General features: G+C 46.4%; 1 protein-coding gene and 1 long non-coding RNA gene across 2 annotated transcripts in view; both read left to right on the top strand.

The window, feature by feature from the left end:
- Window positions 1-1591, top strand: part of Slc22a5 (solute carrier family 22 member 5) — a 32839-nt gene extending 31248 nt beyond the window's left edge. The window contains exons 9-10 of the mRNA XM_042688992.1: window positions 261-396; window positions 706-1591. Coding sequence (XP_042544926.1) covers window positions 261-396; window positions 706-793 — 224 coding nt within the window. The 3' untranslated portion in view covers window positions 794-1591. The remainder of the gene's footprint in view (window positions 1-260; window positions 397-705) is intronic.
- Window positions 1592-5750: 4159 nt separating this feature from the next.
- The window catches only part of LOC122115493, a 63644-nt gene continuing 56536 nt past the window's right edge, over window positions 5751-12858 (top strand). The window contains exon 1 of the long non-coding RNA XR_006148780.1: window positions 5751-5879. This is a non-coding gene — a long non-coding RNA (uncharacterized LOC122115493). The remainder of the gene's footprint in view (window positions 5880-12858) is intronic.

Below are 12858 nucleotides of genomic sequence, written 5' to 3'. Positions count from 1 at the left end.
GGAAATAGGAATACCCCTCTCGACTCAGCTCCTCCGCTTCCCACATTACAGAAGCACTGCTAGACCTCTAGGCATGCCTGTGCTAGCTCTGGGTTCTAAGTCTGTGTAGGTACAGTCTTGCAGTTGATTCTGTGGGAGGCACTGAAGCCACCATGGAAGACAGATCCCTTTCACAGCGTCCTAGAAACATAAATGATTTAAGAATAAGACTAAGTCTCATCGAAGCCTGGGGCCTGGGCCTCTCTCTGGCTCTGTCACAGGTGCCTATGACCGGTTCCTACCCTACATTCTCATGGGAAGTCTGACCATCTTGACAGCCATCCTCACCTTGTTCTTCCCCGAGAGCTTCGGTATCCCTCTCCCAGACACCATTGACCAGATGCTAAGGGTCAAAGGGTAAGGAGGCCTCCATCTTCCCAGTATGGATGCACTATGTGCAGTAGCGCCCCCTGCAGAGGGGGATTAGAAATGATGGCAGTGGTCTAATCTGGTGTGGGCGTGTTTCTGTGCACATCTCCATGGCAACAAATGCTCTGGGATAGCCCAGTGACCTGGAGAAGCCTTTCAAAATCTGTTGTATGATTGTTCTTTTCCTAAGTGAAGTTATATTCATTTCTGGTTGTTTGATTGGTGGGTGGGTTGGGTTTGAAACTGGTAGACATCTGAAGATTGGTTGCTAACCATTTGTTTTGCTTGTCTTATTAGAATAAAATATAGACACACTCCAAGCCACACAAGAATGTTTAAAGATGGTGAAGAAAGCCCTACAGTTCTCAAAAGCACAGCCTTTTAACACACTTCCAGTAGCTAAAAAAGCTGAAGAGGAAAGCCTGCATCTTGTGTGAGAAACTCTTGAGTCCTTCCATGACCAAGGGCTTTGCTGTTTATCCTGTTGACCTTGTGTCAGACTTGCTCACTGCTGGGCACGGGGACCCAGGAGGGGCCCCCCCTTTCCTCCAAGAGACTTGGTGGCTACCTGCAGACAGCTTCTACATCCTGTCGGGCTTGGCATTTGGGAAGAAGTTAATGATTGATTAGAACTGGTGGGATCAGGAAGAATAGGAAAGGCATCTAGAAACTCTTTTAGATTTGGTCCCCAGATAAAACTGGAGGTCTAAGTTTTCTTCCTCCTTTCTAATGGTGAGCCTTAGAGGACAGCACTAACTCCAGGCTGAGGATGGAACTCTGTGATAGAGCACTTGCCTAGCATGCACAAGATCCTGGGTTCAATCCCCAAAGGAAACACTTCCACAGGGAGTTTGATAGTTGGTTTTTTTTTTTAATTTTTCCTCAGTTACAAAAGGCCATTAAAAGGGGACAATTGTGACCCTATAGCAGAAGAGCACAGGATGTAGGGAAACCCTAAAGATAATTAAGATGGACAGGCCATAGCAGATGGCATTGATTGTGACCATTAAGTCTGACTGCTGGGTGGACTTGTTTACATCTGAATAAAGCACTAGGCTTGTCCAGGCCCATGAGAAATACATTGTTCAATCCACTATGCTTGTTTTTCCACTACTGTGTCAATCAAACTTCCTGGCTACTCTAGCTTACCTGTGGTTTGAAGGAAATGTGAGAAATAGTGTCTGAAATGAGGTTTTATTTTGTTGTTTTTGTTTTTTGGGTGTTTTTTTTTTTTTTTGTCTGTTTGTTGTTATGTCTCCTCCTCCTTAAGTTATTTGCCCAGTCAGTAGAGACTTGGGAACAGCCCACTGCTCAGCCTTTTAGTTTGTGTCTGTCCTTTTAATCCAGAACCACTCTGGCAATTGTCCGCAGTCGCCACTTATACAAAGCCGTTTCAACCTTAGCCACTAGCACTTATCCAAGTGCCAAAAAAAGAAACCCCAAAAACAAAAAACAGTGTGATTGTCATGTGCTCCTGTTGTGATACCTAATCATAGGTAAAATTACAAAACAAAAAAAAAAAGCATAAATCATGTTAGTTTTTCCCAGTTGCTCGCTTCAGTCATGTGACAGCATTACTGGGAGGTCTTTTGTGTTCAGTGTAATTGTCTTCTCTTCCGATTATGTTACCATGTACTCCTGAAGCGTATGCTTCATCTGCTTTAAAAAAAAAAAAAAAAAAAAGACAAAACAAACCTATTTTTTGAAAGCTACTGAAGTGCCTTGGGAAATCAGAGCATTTTAATAAAATGATTTTTTTTAATAATAGCAATTGCCTACAATCTTTGTTTCCAGAATTCGACAACGCCCTTGCCTTCCACACCATCTCCCCTGACTCCTCTCACTCTACTTTGGGTTTATTCTAGCAGTGGTTTGGGATTCTATTATATGGTTAATATTAGTCCCTGTTGTTAGAAATCTCCACACTAATCACCAATTAGGAACTGTGCCAGCCTTCTCAGGCTGAGTTCCCCTCCGCATGAAACCTGAGACTAGCACTTTCATGCTGTTTAGATCAGTTAACCTGGAAACAATATTTTAGTGGGTGTAAAAAAATAGAGGGTGAAGAACGTGAAGGAGGTGGAACCAGTTCTAGAATGTATTATCCAGTTAGAGTAAGGGATGCTGCAGCTAGCCAGAACTTTTGAGGAGGCCTTTGAAATGTACCTCAAAATCTGCCTCTCTCACAAGTGTCTGCCTTCCACATTTCCATACAGCTCTGTCCATTGAAAGCTTGAGGTGTCATATTGAAGCTCAGAAGTGAGATCCTTCTAGGTTGCACTTCAGCAAAGCTGGCTAGAGACTATGTGAACTGGTTCTTGCAGCTGTAGCCAGGGTAAGATGAGAGCAAGGGAGTTCAGATTGAGTCTGATCCACAAAATCTGTGGCAGACATCTCTGTTCTATTAAAAGCTCCCGGGTTGCAGGACAGAAACAGCAACAGCAGCAAATTCCATGAACACTAGCACCTGGAGAACACTTGGCATCTCCACTCCTCAGGCCCAGTTTTGTGCTGCGGTCCTGATTTGCCAATGTCACAGGACTTCAGATTCTGAATGACAGTCCACCCTGTCCTTTCTTCTGCTGCATGAGTGAACACTTTCGGTCTTGTTTCTTATTCTCAATGTCTCCACTTCCAGCTCTTCATGGTCTCTTGCTGGCAAAAACCGCAGAAGACTTTTGAGTTCTTCCTGTGGTAGGATAATAGGCAGACTTGCTCGTGGAGTTGTGTGTGAAGATCCAACTCCTCTGCCTGAGCCTGCTGGACTTGTTTTCATTAGAGCTGTGCCTTATGGAGTAGGTCATTCTGACCAGGGATCTCATCTCAGAATGACACATGGAGGGGCTGGGAATGTGTCTTGATGGTAAAGTGCTTGTCTAGCATGCACGAAGCCCTGGGTTCAATTGCTCAGTACCGCATCAACAGAAAAAGCCAGAAGTGGTGCTGTGGCTCAAGTAGTTTTAAGCATTATGCCCACCTTTGGTCCTCAGCTCCACTCACACCTGAGCTTCTCCCTGCCCTGGAGTTCTCACCATACAGCTGGCCCCTCCCTCTCTCCTCCCAGACCCACCTGAACTCCCATCTACCTCACTTCCTACTCCCCAGACTCTGCTGCTACCTAGATAGTGGAGGCTGCCATGCGCTCTCCAGGGGAAATATGGCTCCTCTAATAAACCTTGTAATAATCTTTCTCCTGTGCCTGCCTGCCTCTGCGTGGTCCTCTGGGATGGATGGTGATGGATCCTTTCAGTAGTAGAGTGCTAGCCTTGAGCAAAAGAATCTCAGGGGCAGTGCTCAAGCCCTGAGTTCAAGCCCTAGGACTGGGAGAGAGAGAGAGACAGACAGACAGTCATGGGTGACTTATAGACATGCGAATAGACTTGGTAAGTAATGAGTTGCGCCATTAATACCATTGAAAAATAGAAGGGACAGGAAAAGGAAAAGACAACTTGGTTTTGTTCTGTTTTTTGTTTTGTTTCTTTTGTCAGTTGTGGGGCTTGAGCTCTGGGCCTGGGCGCTGTCCCTGAGCTCAAGTCTAGCGCTCTACCACTTTGAGCCACAGCTCCACTTCCAGTTTTCTGGTGGTTCATTGGAGATAAGAGTCTCACAGACTTTGCTGCCTGGGCTGGCTTTGAACCGAGATCCTCAGATCTCAGCCTCCTTAGCTAGGATTACGGGTGTGAGCTACCAGTGCCCATCTTTTTGTTCTGTTTTTTAAGCTCTCTGTAATATGAATGAAAAGTGGGACTATGGTAAGGGGAAAACAGTGGGAAAGGAAATTGGGAAAAGAAAAAATACTGAAGCAGGAGCAAAGCATATTACATATTATATGTATTTGGCCAAAGTACATTATACCTATCTATGGAAATATCACAGGATCATAGAAATATCTCATGTACAATAATGCACACTAATAAAAAAATCATAGCTGGGCATTGGTGGCTCCAATAAACAAAGCAGTAAGTCAGAAACAAAGACCATATTCCAGATTTTCCCTTTGTTAGGAGTTTAACTGATGTTTACCAAAACATACTCCAAGTTTCCTATTTACAAAAATACATCCTATTTACCAAAAACACATTTCACATATCCCAAGCTTCCTATTTACCAAAACACCTTTCACACCTCCCAAGTTTCCAACTTACCAAACCACCTTCCGGGTTTCTGGGCTTTTCCTGAATTCTGCAGTTATTTACCTCATTTCAGTAACCTGATGTTTAACTTACTATTTCATTCTTTACTTTGAGTCTACCTCAGAAATTTCCCTTTTAGGGGCTGGAAGGTGGCTCAGTGGTAGAGCTCTTGCCTTGCATGCCTGAGGCCCTGGGTTCACATAAGCAAAAAGAAAAAAGCCGGAAGTGGTGCTGTGGCTCAAGTGGCAGAGCGCTAGCCTTGAGCTGAAGAGCTAAGGGACAGCGCCTAGGCCCAGAGTTCAGCCCCCATGACCGACAAAAATGAATAATAATAACAAAGTACCAAGTCTTCTCAGTGCTTTCCAACAGCAGTGCTTGCACTGTGACTTCCAGATCCCTGAGGAAGGCTTGATGACTGTCACCCACCTCCGGAGGAAGGAACTAAGGCTAACTAGTTAAGTACTGTGCTCCAAGTACAGGCATTAAGAGAGACAAGGTCAGGACTTGCTTGATCCCGAGGGCATGGATGGGTACCACTTGGACCAAGGAATCCAAACCTCAGGCTTGCTGTTCCAGGTTTCCTAATCAAGGATTGAGTTTCCCATGTACCCACATTGTTGGGTGAACCTCTCTAATGCTCTACGATGCCCTTTTAGTCAGGACACCCTGCTACGGGATCCCCCCCCACCCCTACACCCCCAGGCACCCCATCCAACGCACACCTCCTCAGGCCAAACCAAAGCCACCCCTACAGCCAGGTCCCAGCCTGCCACCAGCAGCCCACCACACCAGGCCCAAGGGAGCTGGGTTGGGCCAGCCCTTGTGAGGATCTGTTGTTGCCCTGCACGGCCTTGGCGCCTTGGGGCGCCCGTCCCAGCTCTTCGGAGACAGGGTGATGCGCACAGGAGCGCGTTCCCGATGATGCTCACTGGCTCAGGTGCGCGCACACCCCTCCTCCGGCCGCGCGCTCTCGATGACGCCCTTGGCGCATGCGCCCCGCCCCCCTCCCACCCTCCGGGTCGGGCGCGCGCGCGACCCCGCACCACACACCCCCCCCCCCCCCCCCCCCGCCGGCCGCCTGCCTCGCCGCCGCCCGCCCCGGGCTCGCGCGCGCTCTCGAGGACGCCCACCCCTCCCCCGCCCCGGCTCGGGCGCGCGCAGCCCGCCTCCCGCTGGAGGTTTTCGCTTTCGCTTTCCCGCCGCGGTTGATGTGGAGAAAACACAACGGCCGTGCGCGGGAGCCGGCACAGCGGCGGGGCCGAGGGCTGAGGGGCGCCGAGCGCAGCGGCCGACCTAGAACCCGGGTCCCCCCGGCCAGGGCGGCCCGCGTCGCGCGAGGTAAGCGCAGCCCCAGGGCGGCCGCCTCTCGGGCTCCGCCTTGCGGACCCGGCGTTGGCCGGGACGCCAGGCGGCCTCTCGACGACGCGGGCTGGGCTGGGCAGGACGTCGGCGGCGGCGGCGGCGGGGTCCGGCGGGAAGCGCTGGGGCGGCCTGCACGGGGCGGGGGGCGGGGGGGGGGACTCGGGCCCGGGGCCGCTGGAGGGGGGGCGGGGGGGGGCTCGGGCCCGGGGCCGCTGGAGGTGGGGCGGGGGGGGGGGGCTCGGGGCCGGGGCCGCTGGAGGGGGGGCGGGGGGGGGGCTCGGGCCCGGGGCCGCTGGAGGTGGGGCGGGGGGGGGGGGGCTCGGGCCCGGGGCCGCTGGAGGGGGGGCGGGGGGGGGGGCTCGGGCCCGGGGCCGCTGGAGGGGGGGCGGGGGGGGGGGCCTCGGGCCCGGGGCCGCTGGAGGTGGGGGGGTCGGGTGCGGGGGGGGGCGTCAGGCCGCCGGGGCACGCAGGGAGGGGGGGGGATGGGTTTGTGGCCCACCAGTCTCCTGGGTTTCGGTAAATAAATACATAAACAACAACACCACCACCACAGAAATCAAAATGGGAGGATGCGCGGCTCACGCTGATCATGTTGTCTACTCAGGAAGCTGACCCCGCAGGTTCAAAGCCAGCCCAGGCAGATAAAGCCTCCAGACGCTCAGGTCGAATGAGGAGAGTTTCAAGAAAAGCTGGAGATGGAGGCGTGGCTCCAGTGGACACACACACACACACACACACACACACACACACACACACACACACACACACACACACACACACACACACACACACACACACACACACACACACACACACACACACACACACACACACACACACACACACACACACACCCCTTTCCCTAATGAAGATCAACCCTGCCCCATTCACATATGCGTATTGATCTCGCTGTATTTTTGTCGCTCTTACTGTGAATTTATAATAGACCTGATCTTTTGTGCTGCTTCCAATTTCATACACTTTAATTCTTTGTTTTTCTTTCTTTTTTTTTTGTCAGTCCTGGGGCCTGAACTCTGGGCCTGGGTGCTGTCCCTCAGCTCTTCAGCTCAAGGCTAGCACTCAACCACTTGAGCCACAGCGCCACTTCCAGGTTTTTTCTGCTTATGTGGTGCTGAGGAATCGAACTCAGGGCCTCAGGCATGCAAGGCGAGCACTCTACCACTGAGCCACCTTCCCAGCCCTAAACATTTTCTTTTGGTTTTCAATCTGCGTGGCTATTCAACAGAAAGTCCTCTGGACATGGGGACTTGGAGTTGGGTTGGAATCATCAATGGATCTATGAGGAATTAAAACCTTTCAGTAGCCAAGAATCTCGTTTCTTGGGTTCTTTTGGTTTATTCATACTTTTGTTGTTGTTGCCTTCTGTTTTGTTGTTTTTAAGTTGTACTAGGGGTTTGAACTCAGGGGCTCATATGCTTGCGAGGCATTGCTGCTGACTGGAGTCATGCTTCTATTCCCTTTTTTTGCCTTTAATTTACAAATAGAGTTTCACCTTTCTACTCAGGACTTGCCTCAGACCATGAATCTCCCATCTACAACCAAGTAGTTGGAATGATAGCCACATACCACCTCTGCCTAGCTTATTGGTTAAGATGGAAATCTCCCTTTTTACCTAGTCTGCCCTTGAACCACAGTCCTTCAAATTCCATAGCTGAGATTACAGGTGTGTGTCACTGAACCAAGTGCTTCCTTTCTTTTTGTGTACTTTCATAAAGTTTTAAATTAAAAAAAAAACTTCTATAAAGTTTTAAGGCTCTTATGTACTATTTATTAAGATAATACTTAGATCCAGTGATGTTGCTATAGGAAATGTTATTTTGTTTTATTATTGTCTGTATACTTTCCTTTTTTTTCTTCTTTTTTTAGTTGGGTGACTAGTATGTGGAAAAATCTATCAGTTGTTTTTGGGTTGATCTAGCTTCTAGAGATCTTTCTGGACCCCTTCATTCTAATAGTTTTTCTTGGATTCTGTTGAGGTTCCTATGTAAATAATTTTGACAGTTGCAAATATTAACAATTTTGTCCTCTAATATGTGTTTTCCTTTTAAAATATCTCCTCATTGTGATTTCTGCTACTACCATTCTAGTACATAGTCGTGGTGACAGCAAATACCTTGTCTTGTTCCATTTCTTTCTTTCTTTTTTTTTGTCAGTCATGGGGCTTGAACTCTGGGCCTGGATGCTGTCCCTCAGCTCTTAAGCACAAGGCTAGTGCTCTAACACTTGAGCCACAGCACCGCTTCTGGTTTTCTGGTGGTTTATTGGAGATGAGAGTTTCCTGCATGGGCTGGCTTTGAACCATGATCCTCAGATCTCAGCCTCCTGAGAGCTAGGATTACAGGTGTGAGCCACTGGGGCCTGGCTTTTTTTTTTTTAATTTATCTTAAAATTGTCTTTAGTTGTGCAAAGAGATTTCAATTCAACATGTCAATTTCTTTTTTTTTGTTGGTTGTGGGGCTGAACTCTGGGCCTTGGCGCTGACCCTCAGCTCTTCAGCACAATGCTACCACTCTACGCTTGAGCCACAGTGCCACTTCCGACTTTTTCTGCTTATATGGTGCTGAGGAATTGAACCCAGCGCCTCATGCATGCAAAGCAAGCATTCTACCACTGAGTTACCTTCCCAGCCCCTCAACATGGCAATTTCTGAGTACAATGTCTTGTTGCATTTCTTAAAAGAGAATAGCTGTTGTTCTATTATTAAATAGGATTAAGTTAGCTGTGGGTTTGTAGACAACAACCTTTAGCAAGTAAAACAAGTTGCTATCCAGCTGGGTGCTGGTGGCTCACGCTTGTAAGCCTAGCTACTCAGGAGGCTAAGATCTGAGGATCACAGCTTGAAGCCAGCCTGTGCAGGAAATCTTATTTCTTATTTCCAATTAACCACTCAAAAACGGGAAGCGTCTGGGCTGGGAAGGTGGCCCAGTGGTAGAGTGCTTGCCTCGAATGTATGAGGCCCTAGGTTCAATTCCTCAGCACCACATAAGCAGAAAAAGCCAGAAGTGGCGCTGTGGCTCCAGTGGCAGAGTGGTAGCCTTGACCTGAAGACCTGAGGGACAGCGCCCAGGCCCAGAGTTCAGGCCCCACGACCGACAAAATAAATAAAAAATAAAAAACAAAAACAGAAAGTGTGGCTCAAAGTGATAGAGTGCCAGCCTTCACCACAAAGAGCTCAGGGACAGTGACCAGGCCCTGGGTTCAAGCCCCATGACAGACATAAAAAAAAGGCTGGAAGTAGAGATGTTGTTCAAGTGCTAGCCTTGAACAACAAAGCTCAGAGACAGTGGTACCTGAGTTCAAGCCCCAGGACTGGCACCAAAAAAAAAAGAAAGAAAGAAAAAAAGTTCCTGTCTTTTCTTGGGACTTGAGATCCAAGGAGATGAAAAAAAAAATCCCAAGTGCTACTTTCAAATAAAAAATTTAGTAAAATATATATAGTGGCTAAAGCAGATAATAATCATGCTACAAAACAGGGAAGGAAGGATGGGTTGGATTCTGCTTTTCTAAGAGTTTTGGTTTTGCTTTGGGGTTTTAATCATGAGTCAGTATGCAACTCTCAAATGTTCATTCAGTACTGGCTCGATGTTCATGTGATCTTTCCTCCTGCCAACTTATAGTAACCTAGAGTTAGGAAGTGTTTCCTAAGGTTTCTATTTTCAGCAACTCATTTAAGACACAAATGACCTGTCCCTTGGAAGTTAGAAGAATGCACTTGTAAAACCTCCTTGGCCTGAGCCTTTATGAGGAAGAGAGCTTAAAATTATTTTAATTCCTGAAATCAGGCATGATGGTGCTCCTTGTAATCCCAGCATGTGGGAGACAGAGGCTGGAAAATACTGAGTTCAAGCCAGCCTAGGTTACGTAGTGAACTCTGCCTTAATTTTTTTTTTTAAATTTCTTTAATGATTGTTCAGATTTTTTTTTTTTTTTTTTTTTTGGGGGGGGTCCGGTCATGGAGTCTGAACTCTGGGCCTGGACACTGTCCCTCAGCAATTCAGCTCAAGGCTAACACTCTACCACTTGAGCCACAGCACCACTTCCGGCTTTTTTTTTCTTTTTGCTTATGTGGTGCTGAGGAATCGAACCCAGGGCCTCATGCATGCAAGGCAAGCACTCTACCACTGAGCCACCTTCCCAGCTCCTGTTCAGATTTTTCTTGCAAGTTTTAGAAAACTTTCTTAATATGTATCCTTCTGTATTTTAAAATGTATTATCTCCTAGCTATCTGTATTATTATATTGTTATTAATTATTTTGTGCCATATTGGGACTTGAACTAGAGTTTGGGAGTTCTCCCTCAGCTTTTGAGCTCAGGGTTAATGTTCTGTCACTGGCCCACTTCCACCTTTTTGGTGGTTACTTGGAGATCAGAGTCTCACATTTGTCTGTCCTGACGGTCTTTGAACTGTGATCCTTAGATCTCAGTCTCATAAATTTCTAGGATTATAGACATGTGCCTCCAGTGCCTGGCTGTTTTTTTTTTTTTTTTTTATTTAAATGTTGTATTTAGAATTTTCTCCTTTTAAAAAAAATCTGCCATTTATTCCTTATCAGTCTCCTTAGAGTTTTTATCTATTTTAAAGTAAATCTTTGTTTTGTTTTTGTTTTTTTAGCCACCCTTATTTTTTTAGCCACCCTTTATTTCATTAATTTTTTTGCTTTCAATACTTAGTGTTCATTTCTTTGTTTCTTTGGTTACATGCATTTTGTTGGAGAAGCAAATAGTATAGACATTTGTAAAGTGGCTGAAAATCTCACTTCAGCCTCCTGAAAACCAGCTTTCCATAATTATATATCATACTAGCATGCTTTTCTGGACCCTTTCCTATCTCTTGCAAACATTTACTACAGCATTCCAAACTTTGCAAGTCATTAACCTCTAGTTGTGGTATTTGCACATGTACACATCTACTAAAGTGAAATACTATAATTTCAATTGAATGAAATACAAATATTTTCTACTCATAGGAATTAGGTTGAAAGTCTTGTGTGTGTGTATGTGTATGTACACGTGTGTGTGTGTGTGTGTGTGTGCGTGCTGGTATTGGACTTGAATGCAGAGCCTTGTCTTACAGCCTGGCTTTTTCACTAGTGGCTGCCACTCTACCACTTGAGCCACACTTCCAGTTGGATTGTTTTTTTTCTGGTTAGTTAGAGATAAGAGTCTCTCAGACTTTTTCTTTTTTTTTTTTTTTAGTTGGGTCCGGTCGTGGGGCCTGAACTCTGGGCCTGGGCGCTGTCCCTCAGCTCTTCAGCTCAAGGCTAGCGCTCTACCACTTGAGCCAAAGTGCCACCTCGGCTTTTTTTCTTTTTTCTTATGTGGTGCTGAGGAATCAAACCCAGGGCCTCAAGCATGCAAGGCAAGCGCTCTACCGCTGAGCCACCTTCCCAGCCCTCTCTCAGACTTTTCTGCTCCAGCTGGTTTTATCAAACAATAATTTTCGTTTCTCAGCCTTCTGAATAGCTAGGATCACAGGTGTGAAAGTCTTGATCTTTTAGTAGTTGAATTTAATTCTTCATTTTTTCAGCACTAGGAATTAAACTCAGCACTTACGTTTGCCAGACAGGAGCTATACCAGTGAGCCACACTCCCAGGCCATTTTGTATTTAGTCTGGTCACTAGTATATATGGTTTTTTGTCTTTTTTTTTTTTTTTTGGTCAGTCTTGGGGCTTGAACTCTGGGCCTGGGCACTGTCCCTCAGCTGTTCAGCTCAAGGAGAGTGCTCTACCACTTGAGCCACAGTGCCACTTCCAGTTTTCTAGTGGTTTTATTGGGGATTAGAGTGTCACGAACTTTTCTGCCCAGGTTGGCTTTGAACTTCGATCCTCAGACCTCAGCCTCCTGAGTAGGTAGGATTGCAGGCGTGAGCCACTGGCGCCCGACTGTCCTTTTGTTTTGTCATATATTTATGATAAATTCTTTACCCTTTCCCCCCTTTAACTCTGGATTCATCAAGATGGGTTTGTTTCCCTTCCCCTCATCTCCTCTTATTCCTCCATGTCTTTAAAAAAGTTTTATTGTTATTATAAAAGTAATATACAAATGGATTAAAGTTTCATAGTCAGGTAATGGTATTGTTATTGTAAAAGTAGTATACAAAAGGGTTACAGTTTCATAAATAGGATAGTGAGTACATTTCTTTTCAGATAGTGTCACCCCTTCCTTTGCTCTCTCCTCTGATTTTGAGATTATATTTCTTTACCAATATTATAGGCATGTACCACCATACCTGGCTTTCCTTCCTTCCTTTTTATTTAGATAGCTGGAAGATTTTAGAAGGGGCCGCCATTTAGTTTTTAAACATTAATGTATTTTCCTATAAATGGGAACATAATCTATTCCCTCGTTTCAAACAAAACAAACCTTTTTACAGCCGGGAACTGGTTGTCCTAGCTGCTCAGGAGGCTGAGATCTGAGGATCATGGTTCAAAGCCAGCCCAGGCAGGAAAAGTCCGAGAGACTCTTATCTCCAATAAACCACTCAGAAAACTGGAAGTGGCGCTGTGGTTCAAGTGATAGAGCGCTAGCCTTGAGCTGAAGAGTACAGGGACAGTGCCCAGGCCCAGAGTTCAAGTCCCACAACTGACCAAAAAAAAAAAGAAACCTTTTCATATATTTTTACTTCTCTTCTTCCCCATCTTTCCCCAACAGGCACATACACAGGATTTACCCAAAAACTAAAAATAATAATAATAATCTGGAAGCTGCACACCAGTGGCTCACACCTGTAATCGTAGCTACTCAGGAGGCTAAGATATGAGGATGGCAGTTTAAAGCCAGCCTGGGCAGAAAAGTCTGTGACTCTTATCTCTAATAAATTATCAAAAAGCTGGAAATTGAGCTGTGGCTAAGGGACAGCCCCAATACTGGTACACACACACACACACACGCATGCGCTCGCGCGCGCGCACACACGCAAAGTCTTTGTGTATA

The sequence above is a fragment of the Dipodomys spectabilis genome, unplaced genomic scaffold (assembly GCF_019054845.1).
Source record: "Dipodomys spectabilis isolate Male_0828 unplaced genomic scaffold, ASM1905484v1 ptg000119l, whole genome shotgun sequence".
Classification (NCBI taxonomy): Eukaryota; Metazoa; Chordata; class Mammalia; order Rodentia; family Heteromyidae; genus Dipodomys; species Dipodomys spectabilis.
Note: the sequence above shows the minus strand (reverse complement) of the source record. Positions and strands in the feature narration are given on the sequence as shown.